Source organism: Vombatus ursinus, unplaced genomic scaffold (assembly GCF_900497805.2).
Source record: "Vombatus ursinus unplaced genomic scaffold, bare-nosed wombat genome assembly UNPS02014778.1, whole genome shotgun sequence".
Classification (NCBI taxonomy): Eukaryota; Metazoa; Chordata; class Mammalia; order Diprotodontia; family Vombatidae; genus Vombatus; species Vombatus ursinus.
In genome coordinates, this window is record NW_020954556.1 from 18,247,614 (window position 1) to 18,265,337 (window position 17,724).

Here is a 17,724-nt window from a genome sequence, read left to right on the forward strand (position 1 = left end):
ATTAACTGCTTGTTATGTACCAGACACTGTACAAAATGCTAGGGATACAAAAAGAGGCAAAAGAGAGACCCAGAAACCCTGTCCTCAAAAAGCTTACAATCTAATGGAGAGGGAGGGGACAATGCATAAACAAATATATACGAAGCAAGCTATAGACAGGATAAATAGAAAATAATTTAAAAAAGGAAAGCTTCCTGTAGAAAGTGAGATTAAAAACAAGTCAAGTGATATTGATCTTATTTTTTTTGACAAAGTTATTGGACTGGTAGATGAGGGAAATGCTTCAGAATAATATGCATGTATACTGGGAAAGTATTTGAGGTACAGTACAGTACCTTACCATACCAAGAAACGTGGGTTTGCTCATTGATACTAGTTAAGTAAATTTGGTTACCAGTTGAATGGTGGTATTCAGAAATGGTGATTAATAAATTGATGCCAAACTGGACGGAGTTCTTTAATAGAGAAAGACTGAGATTTGTCTTGGTCTTATTTTAACATATTTTTAATCAGTAATTTGGATGAGGGCAAAGGGGGGGTGCTTGTCAATTTGCGGATGACATGGAGCTGAGGAGGATAGCCAACATGTGGGGTGACAGAATGGGAATCTTCCCCTTCTGAGTCCCAGGCTCATCACACATAAGAGCGGAATGGAGTAGATGATTTCCAAGGGCATATTCTATTTTCTATTTTCTATTTTCAGAAGTCTGTTCTGAGGGAGAATTTTTTCAGCTGCCCTTTTGATGATTTGAACTTTACTGTTATTTCTTTCCCTTGTAAATAAATTTCTTTAGGAAAAGCACAGTTAATGTCTTGAGTATGTGGTAGGAGGCAAAGGAAGAAAGGAAGGATTGGGTACCAGAGCCCCCAGACATTCTTTTTGGGGGGGCATGAAGGAGGTTCAGAGCCTAGATATTGAGCTTTGGTCGGCTCAGCTTAGAGTACAGTGATTTCTGTCTTGAGCGTAGAAATCACCAAGCCAAAGGCAAATGTTTTTCTAGGGGTCAGTTTAGAGAAGGACCTTATTTATAGGAAAGGGAGATCATTAGCAAGGCCTTGGCTGGGGGTGAATTTATAGTTCTTTCTTATGTCAAGCTGAAATCTTCTTCTGCTGAAATTCTTCTTCCCTGTCCTGTTCCTAATTTCAACCCCTGGAGCAGCAGAAAATGTCTCCTCCCTCTTCAAATGATCTTTGTATGACATGGTTTCCAGTCATCTTGACAATCTCAGAGCAATGTGGTTTAGCGGAAAGAAAACTGGATCTAGATGAGTCACTTAGCCTCTATGTGGCTCCATTTTCTTATCTGCTAAAAGGAGGGCGTTGGGACTAAGTCTTCTAAAGTCTCTTCCAACTCTCTATCCAATGATTAGCTACTTTTGAATACATTCTAGTTCAGGAGTTCTTCAATTTTTTCTGTTCTACAGACCCCCTTTGGTGGTCTAGTCAAACTTACGGACCCCACGCTCAGAATAATGTTTTTAAATGCACAGACTCAGCATTACAAAGGAAACCAATTATATTGGAATAAAGTTATCAAAATATGTTTAAAAATCAAGTCACGGACTCTAGGTTACGAACCCCTGCTCTAGTTTGTCAAGGTCCTTAAAATGTAGTACTGAACCCAATTAATCAATTGACATTTCTTAAGCCTCTATATTGTACCATGTGCTGCACTGTGCTGGGCATTAGGGATGCATAGAGAAAAATGAAGTCTCCAATCTCAAAGAGTTTATATCCTATTAATCCAATACCCCAGAGGTAGTCTGATCAGGGCAGAGCACAGTGGGACTATAACTTTTTGGTTCTAGACGCTAAACTTTGATTACTGCAGTCCAAGGTGAAATGGTTAAACAAAGTCTGAATGAAGCTAAACTTTCACTAGTGTGAAGGTTCTGGCCTCCTTTTACCAAGACAGAGCTGAGTCTGTTTGTATAGGTGGTGGTAGATGGGTGACTGGGAGCTAGTTTCTTCACTTGAACAGTCAGAAATCCAGGAGGAAAAATGGTAACTGCTTTGCTTGGTTCTGTTCAAGCAAGGGTTAAGGTTACAAGTACTCCTGGGCAGCACATTCTTCCCATGATATCAGATTTTCAGCACTAGAAGGAGTTCCCTCCAAGGAATGTGGATGGCATTTTATCAGCCCAGAGTTCAGCCTCAGATAGGGATCACTGCCCCTCTTCCCCTTCACCTTGAACTTGATTACAATTTCTGCAGTTTGAGCTTTGGCCCAGCCTTGTCTCACCTGGACTGTGTCACTCTGAATTAGGCTGCCTTGAGCCTCGATCTTTACAGGGCAGGACTGGGGCTCTGTTTGGAAATGTAGATGGGGCACCCCTCCACTCCTTCCTCAAATCTATGGCTTTTGTTCAATTAGGGATATGCAGGAGCTTGGGAGAAATTTCAAAATGGCAGCTTGGTACCGGGAAAGAAGGTACAGCACATTTGGTTTTTGTTTTCTTTCTTGGAATGAAAACACATTTTATTTCTGTTTTTAACTGGGAAAATATGAACCTCTACGTGTCAGCCACAGAAATAGGTGCCAGGAATACAATGGTGAAAAAGGACACAATCTTGACCTCAAGGTGCTTGCAACAGAATAGAGCAGTGGGGAAGATTAAACAGAACACATGCATAACAATCAATTAAAAAGCATTTATTAGGTGCGCTGTGCTAAGCACTAAGGATACAAAGAAATGTAAAAAACAGTCCCTGCCCTCAAGGAGCTCACATTCTAATGGGGGAGACATGTAAATTACTAGGTATAGATAGACAAAATATATATAGAGTATATGGGGGATAATCTCAAAGGGGAAATATAATGTACGGAAGGAACACAGAGATTGAAATAAGGTGCCCAAGGGAAATTTATTAAGGAAAAGATCATTCTGAAATGGGTGGGGTGAGGGAATAGAAAAGGCTTTGTGGAGGAAGTGAATACTTCAGTGAAAAACTTTTTTTGGCTGATGTGTGGAGGTTGAGGTGTGTTCCAAGTATGGGGGACAACTTGTACAAATATGTATAGGTAAGGTGAGGGAAAGAAGAAATCTGGGAAACAGCTAGTAGCCAGATTTGTCTGGAAGAGTGAGTTGTAGCAAATCCAAATTACAGAGGATCTTAAGTGTCAGGTTAAGAAGTTTGTATTTTATCCGACAATAGGGAGCTACTGACAGCTTTTGAGCAGGGCCATGATGTCTAACCTGTATAATCAGAACCTTAAACCTTTGGAAAGCTCTTTCATTTCCAGTATCTCATTTAAACCTCACAAAGCCTCTCTGGGGTAAGTACAACAGGATTATCCCCATTTTACCAATGAGGAAACAGAGGTTCAGGATGTGTGTTAAAGTGAATTACTCAATATCATATAATTATTGAGAACTGGAACCTGGGATTCTAAGATTTGTAACTCGAAAAGACAAGATTTCATCTCGTCCAACCCCTTTATGTTTTAGAGATGAGGAAGCTGAGGCCCAGGGGAGTGTAGTGACTTAATTATGATCACACAAGAGAGGAAGAACTAGGCTTTGAACTCAAGCCTCTGACTCCAGAGTTATGCTCTGGGCCCCGCGTTCCTGTTGTCAAGCCATGTTACATCAAAGGAATATCTTGACCACTGTTTCTTTGTTTTTGCAACAGTCCATGCTTCACTTGGACTTTAGTCTTTGTACTTAGCTACGTGTTCCTGGCCTGTTTCTTATTCATTCTCATTTCTGGTAGGGGGGAGATGCTCCTTCGAGAAATAGTGCAAAGCCCCCCTCTCTTCTGAGTTTTATTAATTCCCTCTGTTCTCAAACTTAGGGGCGGTGTGGCAGAAGGCTCTTCCCATTATTTCTTCCATAACGGAAGCATCAACGAAGACAAATCTCCATGCTGGCCTCTTTTTTGGGGGTAAAATCTTCCCAAGGGCCTTGTAGACATCAAATACCTGGGAGGGATCAAGCTGTTATTTTTGTCATTTGAAACTCCGGAAAATAGGACAAAGACTCTGAGCTAGCAGCATGGGACACATGTGGCAGGTATCTTAATTGCTCAGGCTTCCATAGGATTATAGATTCAGTGCTAGAAAGATCCTCAGAGGCCATTTAGTTCAGCTCTCTTTTGCAGATGAGGAAAGGGAGGCCCAGGATGCTAAATGACTTGCCTATGGGCATCTCTGGCTTAAGAGTCAGAAGCAGGATTTGAACACAAATCATCTGAGTCCTTGTCTCTGACTCTCACTCTCTGGAAGACCACAGACAAGTTACTTAAAAAAATTTTTTTAAGGTAAGTCACTTAAAATTCCTGGGCCTCCATTTCCTAGTCTGTAAAGTAAAGAAATTGGATCAGGTAGACTCTGGGGCCTCATTCATCTCCAGGTCTAAGAATTCAGGACCTTCATCTGGTAAGTTTCAGATCTGGAGGACTAGACAGCCCAAGGAGTACTGGCCATCAGAGTCCCACCTTAGCTTCAGCCCTTCTTTGCTGCTGCTTGGATGGTAGCAGAAGACCCTTGACTATCTCTACTACTCCTTCTCCTTCCCCTCTATGGGTAGTGCTCTCTCTGTTGGCCTATGAAATGAGGGTGAGAGTGTAAAGTGACTTCATGAAGCAGGAATGTACCAGTAACAGCATGGCTGAACTTCAGCTCCTGGTTACAGCTGCCCTGAATTACTCTGCATGTGCCTATGTGTGATATCCCCAACAAAATACCAAGAGTCAGAGGGCACTAAGGGAAAAATACACGGAAGGTCAATGCCCACTGAGTAGGTTTGGGTTGAAAGATCTGGGTCTCAAGATATCTGGAGCTATCAGAGTCTAGAAAATACCCAAAATATCTGGAGGAAATCAGGCTATGGTCCCTTTCCCTCCTAAAATGTCTGTATTTACCACTAACTCATTATGTGAAAATTCTTTGTCATCACGGATGGCTCTCTAGGATGGGTAATGGAAGAAATTGAAGTGATGTAAAAACAAAAGCTATCAATAAAAATCCATTTTAAAAACTCACTGTTTGACCTTGGGCAAGTCATTTAACTTTTCTATGCCTCAGTTTTCTCATCTTTAAAATGGAGATAAAAAGCATACCTCATAATTGAGGCCAAAAAAGAAATAATAAATGGGAAAGTTCTTTCTAAAAGAGGAAAAAAAAATAAAACCGAAGTAAAGTAGTATTGTATTATTGTGAGGCATTACTCTGAATGGTCTATTTCCTTAAACAATGACTAACTGGGGAAAATCCATTGGAGTTTTGCCTGTTTTTACCAAAGCCTGATTTTTGTCCTGAAAGAAAGTATGTAAGCTCTCAGATGAGTCGGAACTTTGCCTTATTCATCAAGGTCTTGATCCCTACAATCTGTCCTACATGCTTTTGCTCTGCCTCTAGGTTCCCTATTGATCTGATTTCTGCTTGCTTGCTTGCCTGCCTGCAGTCAATGAGTGAAAACCAAAAGATCTCTTCCACTGGATCCCAACATCCTAACCAGTTGGTTCTCAGTTGTTTTGGGGGAGTTCAGAGGCTTTGGTGCTTCTAGATCCCCTTCCTTGTGACATTAGAGCCTGCAAGAAACAGGTAAGAAGTTGTGTCTGAAGACCCAGTGGGCAAAGGCAACAATGGAAGAAAGAAAGATGGAGGTCAGAGCAAACGGCTGGCTGGAAAACAGGCAGACGACAAAGAACCAGGAAGGTACAAGTGGGCAAGGTAAGAGTGTTGGTCAACTGCCAGGCACTAAAGATGACAGGAAAAAGAGGGCAGAGAGACAGGTTAGATGTTCAAATACCAGAGGCAAGTTTTCTGGCTTAGCCAGGAGCTCCCTTCATAGTCTAGGGGTCCAAGAGGAAAACGTTACACTTAAAATCAAAAGACGAGTTCAAATTTTGGCTTGGCCACTTCCGGCCCTGTGGACACTTTTATTAACGTCTTGGATGATGAGGGCATGGATGGTACGCTTGTTATATTTGTGGAGGGCATAAAATCAACATGTTAATATAGCTACCATTTGGGATGACCAAATGAGGATCTTTGTCTCTCTGGGTCTCAGCTTTCTCCTCTTCAAAATGGGGGTGAAGGGCAAATTGGACTAGAACTGAATAATCTTGAAGGCCCCATCCAGCTCTAACATTCTGTGGTTCTAAAAAACTTTAGGTTCCAAATGATGTTACATAAAAAAGACCAATATTTTCAAAGTATTTTGTAGATTTTTAAAATCATTGATTTGAAGCCTGACCCCTAATTGACTGAGGTCATATAGCTAGGAATTGAACTCAGGTCCTCTGACTTCAAATTGAAAACTTTTTCTAATGGACCATGCTGCCTTTTGAAAACAAACAAACAAACAAACAAAAAAAGCCAGCTCTTATTTTTATATTTATCTTAAAGGAGACATTGGGGAATACAGAAGAATATCTAGAATATCTTCAAGGAGAAAATCATAGGCGCATAGAGCCACTATTAGAGAAGACCTTTGAAATAATCTAGTCTAAGCTCCTTCCTTTACAGGGGAGGCCTAGAGAGGTGATGTGACTTGAGCAGGGTCACTCAGCTAGCAAGTAAAAAAGCCAAGATTCACACCCAGGTCCCCAAGACTCCAAATTCACTAGAAATATTTCAAATCCAAAGACCATCCTTAGTATGATTAAATTGGGAAGTGAACAATGGAAAAAATCGTATTATCCCACCTTTCCCGAGAAGCTTTTCCTGACTCCTACTGTTCATGTTACTCTCTTTGATGTCCAAACTCCTTACCTGTGTCTTGTCATTCCATACTGCTCCTATTTGCTTAATGACAGGGTGTTCCTACTGGTCTACACTTATGTTTGTGCGCATATATGTTTGTCTCCCCAACTTAAGCTCCTATAGGGCAGGAGGCTGTGTTTTATACTTCTCCCATGATGAGTTAGTACAGTGCTGGGTATGAAGTATGTGGTGGTTGGCAAAAGTCCCCTTTGCCAGAATTATTTCATTGATTCTAGGGAGCAGGCAGAATTCCTTGTCAATTTTTAGAATCCTTGTAATTCAGTGATGATCATTTTACTTATGTTTACATTAATATTTGTACAGTAAAAATTCAACATCATTGCAGTGATATCCCAAAATTATTTAAAAAAAAAGTCCCAGTCATATTTTAGAAAAAAAAAAAAAGAGTTCATTCCTTCATCCTTCAAAACAAGATACAGTACAATCAAACCACAGTGCACATTTCTGGAAAAACACAAACAACTGTATTTTATATTACTTGCTCCTCTTTAAATAACTAACTTGGATATTGAGGAAAAGAACTGCCAATCACATTAACATATTACAGAGATCAAAATTAATTTACCACACAAAATAAATTAAAACATTAAATATTAACTTTTTCAGTGCAACATATACAGAAGAGAGAGTAACCATGACTAAAAAGTATCAGGCTGGTTAAATAAACTTAATAAAGACAATGATAAGTTGGACATTTTCATGATGGGTTAGTAAAAAGTTACAATGGGTAGTTCTTAGTTCTGAGTTTGGGCACCTATTGGTCTTTCTGTCTGTCTGGATACTATTAGGATCTTTCAGAAAGACTGGTTTCATCAGTTATTGGGAAGAACTATGGTTTGCCTTGGAGAACATTTAAACATTAATATAAGTGCTTACATCATTTCTGCAAATGGATACCTTGGGTCTCCCTAGGCCTTTGAATATTCCCAGCCCTCTTGGCTAGGCAGGGTGGGAGACATCAAGGCCTGGAAACTTGATGTCTGTCCCTGGCAACATTGTGTGGGTAAATAACAAACAGCCCATACACACACTGAAAACACTGTCCCCAGAAGACTAGCTTATTGATTCAATGCCCTTCTTACAACTGAGTATGGAAAGTCTCCCCAAAAGAAGCAGTAAAGACAGACTTCTTAAGCCCAGTGTGGGAGCAGGAAATGTCAGCTATCAAAAGCCTTTTTGGGCCTATATATCCAGATTATCTTTTAGAAAAAGGCTTAAATATTCCAACTCCCTGTCTGAGGTCAAATTACAATCCTGTTCCTTGGGCCACGTGCCAAAGAAGGTACCTCTCTCTGGGTCAAGAGGCCAATGCATCACTCGGGTTATACCATATTTTATGAGTAGGAAGACGAAATTTTGCCATTGGTCTGTGCTAGATAATTGGGTTCTGCTTTCCAGGGATCTTTGACCTTTTTTGCCTGGTAAGTTTTCATTAGCCAACCAAATCAGATATTGGGGCTCTATGGACCCAAATGTTGATTCTGTTCAAAGCATTAGCTTAGTGGCCTTGAGGATTCAACTCAAGAAAACCCTAATGGATAATTGATCTTCCGAAACTAGTAGTATAGAACCTGTAGAGGCTGGCAGCAGGGCACAGAATGGACAAATTTTAACCCAGTTGGTGGAGAAAACACCAACATAACATTTTTACAGTCAAAGACAGAAGTATCATTGCCCAAAATGGTACATTAGCCAAATGCTCATCAGCCACCCCATTTCTAAGTAAGGAATCACCAACTAATGAACTCAAATTGGGGGAGAAAGCTATTAGTTCAACTCCAGGTTCTTTAAAGAGTCATGGAGAGGAAAGACATCTGAATCCCTCTCCCTGAAAAAAGCCTCAAGTTCTTACTCCTCTAAATCATTTCTTTACTACAGCATTTTCAGGTATCTTCAAACAAGCATTTATTAGAGAGTGCTTTTTGTAAGGCTAGCACATCTAGGGGATAGATCAAAGCCATGGGGTGAATGGACATTCTATCATGATTCAGGATGAGGGCAATGGCATGAAATGAGAATCAAAGTATTGACTTATTGCAAGCCAGAACCCCTTTACAGAGAGCCATGAAAGTTCCACCTGGTTTCACTGCCTGAATGTACATGGCTGACTTTGAATGGCAACTAACACCAGCTACCAGGAAGGCATGCAGATGTTCATCAGAGAACATACAGATAATGGGAATAGAATTACACACAGGGAAATGCTACTTACAAGCAAAACCACCAAATCCCACAGACTAGATTTTAGTTCGTCCATCTTGGAAAACAAATACTTCATATTGGTACTTGAAAAAACATTTTAAAAGGAAAATAGAACTCAAATAGCCTCTGTTAAACTATGAGAAGGCAAATTTGCCTTAAAATGAAAATGTTGGCCCAAGTTAAAAACACTATCATAAGTCTATTTTCAAATTATAACTTAAAAAAAATACCTGCACTTTTATGAGTCTCTCCTCTGCACAGACGTCTTAACCTCCTAGCATGTTTCTAGAACGGGGAGGAAGCATGTAAAATAACAAAATGCCCTGTGGGCCTGGTTTTGAGTAAAGATGCCATTGTTGTTCCACAGCTCAATACACTCATGGCTCATAGGGAGGCTCAGGGTGCTTTACCTGCAAATTTGAAGCTGATGTTTTATTTTACAACTCCAGGGTAGGAGCAGGGAGTTAGGAGCTCCCAGTATAGCAAAAGTTCCAACCCCCCTCCCCCAAGTCCTGCCTTTAGGATACATATCTTTTGGATCACATGGAGAATTAAGAAGGTTAGGTAGAGAACAGATTGGATTCTCATCCTCAATTTCAGAGATTCCAAGTTACACTAATAAAGGAAAAAATCGATGCTCCAAGGCTAAGACATGGGTGACGGTATTATTATTTCAGTTCTTAAAAAAACAAACAGGAGTAAACTGAGATGAGGGTGGGAGACTGGAGAGGGAAAGGGAATGAGGGCAAGGGAGGAGTCTGTGATAGGAGAATTTCAAACTATCTTTACTCATTTAATAGAGTCCTTTCAAGATCTGAGGAGCAGAATGTATTGAAAAGTATAAGTCTCTCATTTTTCAAAGACTAATGAATAAATAGTATCCTTGTATATGGTACAGTAAATTTATATATATGTATATATATATATCTACTCATTATAATTCTATCTTGAAATTTTAACTAACAAAGTCTAGTGATATACAAGATATCTACCACTGTTCATTCAGGGATGGTAACTGCATCCTAAGCCAAAAGTACCCTACTTTTTGTCTTCTGAGGGGAAGATCTGGCCTAGAAGGGGGGGAGGAGGCTTATCTGACATTTATTTATTTATTTTTTAAAAATGATCCTTAATGGAAAACAGAAAAATCACTAGAATGTTTTGGTTAATGACTTGAAAATAAATAGGAAAGGTAAATGTTCTCAATTTTAAAATAAAGCAACAAACTGAGTTACACATGAAAAGTAAGTGACTGGTTCTCCTTTTCCTGGTTCTGGCCTGAAATTTCAAGGATGTTCCGCTAACCATCAGTTTCCAAATACAACCTAGAAGATTTCTCCAGGAGGCTGTCAACATGTTATTTTTTTTAAATAAATGAGTAATTTTCTATACACATAACAGAGCTTACTTCTCCTACACACACACAGGCACAGATCTATCTGCCTATTCGGTCTCTCTTCAGAGGGGATAAGCTTTCTGTTTGCTACTTGTCAGTTATCCCACCTGGAATAAGACTGAACTGAAGGACTGGCTTAGGGTCTCAAAGCTCAGCTTTAAAATTTCAGTGGTGCATTTTTTTTTCCTGTGATATGGTCCATGGTCTTCCTCCCCAAAGACTAAAGATTAGGATGCTGGAAATGCCTCCCTTGATCAAAAGATGCAAATATATTTTTTTGAGCTATAACTTTACTCTGTAACTAAACAGCAGAAGGAGAAAATCTAAAGAGGTTGTGTGTGTGTATGTGTGTATGTGTGTGTGTGTGTGTTTTACACTGATTTAAGAGATGAAAAATGAAACTCTTTTGCTATTTAATAAATTAGAAATGACCACCATTGGAAAAAAAAGATCAATAGAGGATTTACAATATCTTTCTATTGGTGGACACATCCAGAGGGCTCAGGGGGTTAAAGTGTTAAAGGTTCTATAGCTGGAAAAGACAATACTTCTTAGAACTAGATGTCTTTCCATAATGTAAGTAGTGACCCCATTTTGCCCCCTTCTCCCATCAAACAAATGCGACAGAACTGTAACAACTTGAAGGAAACTCATGGTTCCAGGTAAGATTCCCAAACACCACAAGGAGGGTCATGGGTACAGATTGACAATTTCATCCAAAGACAAAAATGAAGCACAGATAGACGAGGGGGAAAAAATAGAGGAAGAACTTCGGATTGAAATTTGTCCCTGGCAGCACACACACACTCACATCTACACCAAACTCAAACACCTCCACACCTGTACCCAACTCTGCTACGTAAACAAGAAGCCAACCCTCTTTGCAGTTCCTCCCAGGACCATCCGTCATCCAGTTCCAACAACACAGTCTTAAGGGTTACGTGGTCTGCTGATTTTCATCCTCAGTTCACACCAGGTAACCCCAAGCAGATGGAAGTCTTGATGAGTTCTGGAAGCCCAGCAAATAATAAAGAGGATGCATAGGAGTTTTTGAGGCAATGCAGGAAAAAAAAATGCTTGCTAGTATGTCCCCAGCAATACTTGCTTCCATGGGAAATGCACTTCTTTTAGAAGAGTCCTTTCTCCTTTATCAGGCAGCAGCAGTCCAACTGGCTGTAACCCTGGAGTCCTTCCCTCAGACCACTGTAAGAAAAGAGAAAGGCTCCATTACTGTGAGCTTGAAGCTCTCCATTCCAGTTGGCATCCCAAACAAGGAGTCATCAGGAAGGAGCTGACTTTCAAGACAGAAATTTGGAACAGGCATTAAAAAGCTCTCAATTTCTCATCACTATTATACTCGCAGGCTGTTAGGCTTAAGTCCAATTTTTGCTGTGTCCATCTTTAGGAGGTTGTTGAGAGGATAGGATGAGAATTTACAGAAAAATACTTGCAAACCATGCTATTTAAAAGCAAGCTATCATGATTATGATTATTATGGAGAGGGTGAAGGAGGAAAAATGGGAGTGAAAGAAGATGAGAAGAGGGAGAGGGAGAGGGGAAGAAGGGGAAATGGAGAGGAGGAGAAGGAGGAGGAAGAGGAGGAAGAGGAGGAGGAAGAGGAGGAGGAGGAGAAGGAGAAGGAGAAGGAGAAGGAGAAGAGGAAGGAGAAGAAGAAGAAGATGACGACTGAAACTCGGAAAGCAGAAAACCCCTCTTTAATGCTGGATTGAAAAAAGAAATTGAACACATAAGAACAAAGGGGACATCCATCATCTTGGTCTTCCCTTTAAGCCAGTACCGCTCAGCGGCCAACCTGGTGGCCTCATAGGCTTGCCAGGTGCTCAACATTATAAGTTGGATGCCCAACTTATAAGAGCATAGGATTTACATATGATTACCATGATACATAGGATTTACATTTAACCTCAATTCAGAGACAGAGAAACAGAGGACCAGGGAATAGAAGCAATCTTCCAAGGTCATAGCTAGTGACCATCAGAATCAGGTCTTGACCCCTAACACCAGATCTAGTATTTCTGACACTATACTACCAGGCCCAAAGCTTCTTAAGATCTGCTTCCAGTTCTGGGGGTCTCTGCAAGGCCACTACCCCCATAGGAAATGGGCTACACTGTCTTTCTTTGTCTATCTTCCAAAGATCCGAGAACTCATAGAAATGAGGTAATGTGCATTTGGTCTTCAACTCCCCTGGATTCATCCTGCCTACTCATGTGTGTCCGTTTCAGTGACTATTTTCTGCTTGGCCACCTACCATCAGAGACAAGGAGGGAACAGGGCATCATGGTTCCTGCCTTTGGCAGCACATGGCATCTACAACAGGTTGGAGGTTTGGGGATGGGACATTTGTCTTGCCTACAGTAATTCACATTTGGCCTTCCCTGAAAAGCCACATAATTCAGTCATTAATAAAAAGATTTGGAGGTGGAAAGAAAGGTTAAAGCATAGAACATTGAGTTCCAGAGCTGTAAGGAACTTGAGAATGCACAGAATCTAGATTACTAGGATTGGGAAGAATCTTAGTACATGTTAGAGCTAATGGGACTTTTAGAGCTAAGGGCTAGAGCCTGGATATCATTTGCATCAACATCCTTATTTTATAGATTTGGAAATGAGGCAGCATTGTATTGTGAAAAACAGCACTGGGTTGGGAGTTAGAGGACCCAGGTTCAAATTCTACCTCTCACTATGTGACTTTAGACAAGGCACTGAAGCTCTGGTCTCCATTTCTCATCTTTAAAATGAGGGTGTTGAAGTAGATGGCCTTGAAAGTCTCTTCCATCTCTAGACTTGGGACTCTAGGGTGTTCAGAGAATAGGAGGCATTTGTTTGCCCAAGGTCATACAGGTAGTAAACAGCAGAGCCAGGATCTCAACTCAGATTTTTGGACTCTAACTCTAGTATTCTTCTCACTACAATGTTATTCCTTTCAATGAAGCCAAAGAGACGATAGGGGACACCAAAAAGGAAGGGGATGCCATGCATTCTAAATAATTGCAATGAACACCAAGTCTTCCTCAAACTAGAGGTCTATCCAGGGTGTTGGGTTCAACTGGTGGGGAAATATTTACCTTTACTAGTTCATTCACTTATTCAGTGGGTTGTCCCAGTGGGTTAGTGGAGGTATGTCTGTGAGAAGGTAAGGTTTGTATGTCAGTCCTGAGTTTTCTTCCCAGGACAGAAGCATAAGATGGTGGAAAGAGCTCTGGCCCTGGAGACAGAAGGCTCAAGAGAGCTATATTGGAGTTCTGGCTTTGATAGTTCCTCGCTGTGTGGCCTTGGAGAAGTCATTCACCTTCTTTGGGATCAATAAAATGAAGGGGAGGGAACGTTAAGGTTCCTTCCAGCTTTTAACAGGTTTTTCTGTGATGCTGTCCTACTACAATGGCATGACTTGAGGCATGTCACTTTACAGCCTCAGTTGCCCACACTTTAGACAAACAAAGAGTGAGCATCATTTACTGCCCACTTTCCTCTTAATGGTACATCAGAGATGAAAAAGTCAGCCTTCCCCAAAAGGAATGTGAATATCTCTGCATGTACTATATACACAAGGGAGTATAGTCATGGGTTACAAGTATTCCTCAGGTTTCTTCAACTACCTCCATATCCCCTATTTGAAAATGCTTGCCCTATATACAACAGACTTCACTGCAGTTAAAGCTTAGCCTGACATTCCTTCATTCAGCTCAGCTTACTAGAAGCACATGTGGAGGGAATATGTAAACCATTCAGAGGAAAGGGTTTGGGTTGCCAGGCTTTGGAAAATCCTGAGTATCTGGTCTGTCCCTGGGCAAATCTCTCTTCTTTTGTTCTGTGATTTAGAGGTAAAATTTCAAAAGCAATTTTAAATTATGTGCTTGCAATTGAATTAGCCAACAGGTAATCAAAAGCTTCATCAAAGCTTCACTTTCAAAACCTTAGTTGATGTTGGGGAGGACTTTGAGAGTTTATTTTTTTCAGATAAATGGAATTTCAAATTCTAAAACAGTTGGGGTCAGTACTTCAATACTGGTAAGACTGACTCAACGGAAGGTTTGTTGTTGTTGTTCAGTCATTTAGTCATGTCTTACTCTTCATGACCCCAGTTGGGATTTTCCTTGGTAGAGATACTGGAGCGGTTTGCTATTTCCTTCTTTAGCTCATTTTACTGATGAGGAAACTGAGGCAAACAGGGTTAAGTGACTTGCCCAGGGTCACGCACAGTAAGTATCTGAAGCCAGATTTGAAATCAGGAAGACAAGTCTTCCTGACTTCAGGCCTGGCACTCTACCCACTGAGCTACCTAGCTGCCTAAAATGAAGGACCTAGATTGTAAATCTCTGGAGGATTGGCCTTATTGTCTATTCCTCCAGTCCTTCAGTGACATTTTAAAATCATCCATAGCTTTCTATTTGCCCATCGAGTGAAGGCCAAATTCTTCTCCCTGACATTCAGGGCTCCCCACTATCTAGAGCTACCCAAATTTATGTCACATTACTCCCCTCCATGTACTCTATACTCCAGCTAAACTGGACTCATGCTTGTGTGGCTAGGCTTTTACTTATGCTGTTTTCTAGGCCTGGAATAACACTCCTCTCCCTTTTAAACTATTGAAATCCTATCCATCCTTTAAAATTCAACACATTCAAATGTCACAAAACCCCTGATCCCCGGTGGATAATAGCCTCTCCCTCCAAACTTCACAGAGAATTTTGTGTGCACCTCTTTAAGGCACCTACATAATACTGTGACTTAATTTGTGTTGATGTCTTAGCTTCTTATTACACTGTAAGTTCCCTGAGGGTAGAGACATTGTTTCATCTAAACTTTGTATCTCCTGCAGTAGAGTTGAGTGTTCTGCACATAGTAGGTACTTAATGTTCACTGGCTGACTAATGACACAGGTTCATAAAAGCTCCCAAGCACTTTCAACTCTCATCTAAGTAATGCAAAAGCAAATCAGGATCAACTTGGTTAAAAAAAAATAGAAATCAACCTTCCTTCCACTGCCTCACCTCTATTTCCCTTCCAGGAAAGAAGCTGGCTGCTGGAACCTCCAAACAGAATACATCCCCAGGACTTTTGTGCTCACCTGTCTCTGAGCGACAACAAGCTGTTCCTCCCTTCAAGAGGTCACTGGGCTTCTCATGCTGACAGACGAAGCCCCGGCACCACTCACAAGGCCTCCTTATCCGACAGCAGCTGGAACGCAAGAGGGGCAAGAAGAGAATTTGAACACGGACTTAGCCATTAACAGCAGCCAAAAGCCACATCTGAGCTTGCCACAGAAAGGGAATGCCTGGACGTTATCTCCCTCCAGCCGTGCTGAGAGCACACGGGCATTACGAGAACCTTAGTATACCTGTATTTTGGGGCCAGTGGGCACAGAGGAGAGAGAGGCAGATTACAGTTCAAAATAAGGAAAAGTCCCACGTTGAAACGGGTTGCCCATGGAGTTAGAGAGGTTCACCTCTTCAAGAACAGGCAGAATGATCCCTGTCAGAGACGGTGAAGAGGCCATTGTGAGCTGCGAATGTGTTGGACTAGAATGATCCCTGGAGTTTTTCCTAACCCTAAGATTTAGTGATACTTCTGTTCCCTCCAGTTACAAACACACTTTTGCCAGTTTTCTGGGAGTATTAGAATCACTTTCTCCTTTCTATAACTGCATTTACAGAATCCTTTGAACTCTTCCCCTGAACCCTGGCCTCCTCAATTTTCCCCAGAGGGCTTCATACCTAGCTGCCTCCCAGACAAGAGAACTGTGTTCATGAATGAATATTCCTGAAACCCTGTGGATGAAGTTGAAAGACCCTTTTTAAACAGAGCACCACTATTAATAAACAGTTATTAAGGCTGAACACTAAGCAGCCATCCCAATAGCATCCATGCCATACCTCTTCAAAGATCTGAGGAAGATGAAGTGAATAGTTATCCACTTCTTTAAAGTGAAGAAAGGAATTTGGAAAGCATGACATAACCCATGGGAAAAACATGGTTGGGGTGGGAGGTGGAGAGAGGGAAATGAGTCACAGCTTTGTAAACTGGACTCCTAAAAGATCCTGATGACCCAAACTATCAGGTCACTGAAAGCTTAACATATTTGTGGGCGTATGTCATCATCATATGTCATCTGCAAGGTCAGAGTTACAAATGATAGATACAGGGTCAGTCTACTGCTCCTGTATATTTAAGCTGGCTTATTCTTTGAATACAATACAATATGAATGAATGAATGAATGGTTTCCTGGGATCAGCTAGAAAAAGGTAGTTGGTATATGAAGTCCTGACGTACAAAGCCCTGGGCTTGAAAAATCAGCCAATTGTTACAGAATCTAGAGGTAGAAGAAGGGATATTAGAATTCACCCAGTTCACAGATTCTTAACCTTTTCCACGTCATGGACCCCCGTTGGTAGTCTGGTGAAACTTATAAATCCCCTTCTCAGAATAATGATTTTAAATATACAAAATAAAATGCAGTATTATAAAGGAAATCTAGTATATTGAAATAGTTATCAAAATGTATTTTTTTAAAATGAATTTATGGATCTCAGGTTAAGAACCCCATATCCAGTCAAGCCCTCTCATTTAACAGTTGAGGAAGCTGTGGCCCAGAGAAGGGAAATAAATGACCTCCCCTAAGTCACAATGGTTCTAAGCAGAAGGGTCAGGATTCAAATCCAACTCCTTTGATTGCTCATAGCATGACTTGATTAATTAAAGTTAGAAAGAGAATTTTATTCATTGAGCATCAGATTATCTGGTCCAATCCTCTCATTTTACAGATCAGAAAACTGAGTTCCAGAGAGGGAAAGAGAATCCTCCAAAGTCCCAGTGAGCTTAGGGTAGAGGCAAGACCTTGATCCCTCATCTCCTTTCTGGTCCTATGCTGTTTCCATTACACCACATCTGTCTCTACTGATGATGTGTGAGCAGGATTTACAGGAGCAGCTGAGAGGAAGAAAGAGATGAGGTGCTCAGTGGGAAAATGAAATGGGGTGCTAAAGCTAACTCTGGCTAAAAATAAGAACAACTAAGATGAACTGGTACATTAGTCCATTTTATCTTAAAGGAAGATCAGACTACGCTGAAAGTTGTCTGAGAATGTTTCTGTAGTCTGTAGAGAAGGTTCCTTAACAAAAAGTGTCCATGGCTGAGAGTAGAGACCAGTTTCATGACTCCAATATAGGGTATATAGTCTGTTCTCTGTCAATCCATACCTTCTATATTTAGGGGTTCAGCTCAGATTCCGAGTCCCCTGTGAAGTATATTTTGGAGATTCTAGTCCCCACTGCTCCCCACCTGAATGTCTGCGGCGGTGTAGTCTGGGCTACATAGTTATGTCGTGGTTTTTAACCCCATAGGTGTCTTTCTCTTTCTAGGGTGTTTTTCCC

The 17,724-nt window shown here is 40.9% G+C and overlaps 1 protein-coding gene across 2 annotated transcripts in view; it reads right to left on the bottom strand.

The window, feature by feature from the left end:
* Positions 1 to 5,083: 5,083 nt before the first annotated feature.
* The window catches only part of TGFA (transforming growth factor alpha), a 129,312-nt gene continuing 116,671 nt past the window's right edge, over positions 5,084 to 17,724 (bottom strand). For both annotated transcript variants that reach the window (XM_027865565.1, XM_027865564.1), the window contains exons 5-6: positions 15,422 to 15,531; positions 5,084 to 11,532 (exon numbers count right to left, since the gene is read on the bottom strand). In XM_027865565.1, the coding sequence (XP_027721366.1) occupies positions 11,525 to 11,532; positions 15,422 to 15,531 (118 nt within the window). In that variant the 3' untranslated portion in view covers positions 5,084 to 11,524. The remainder of the gene's footprint in view (positions 11,533 to 15,421; positions 15,532 to 17,724) is intronic.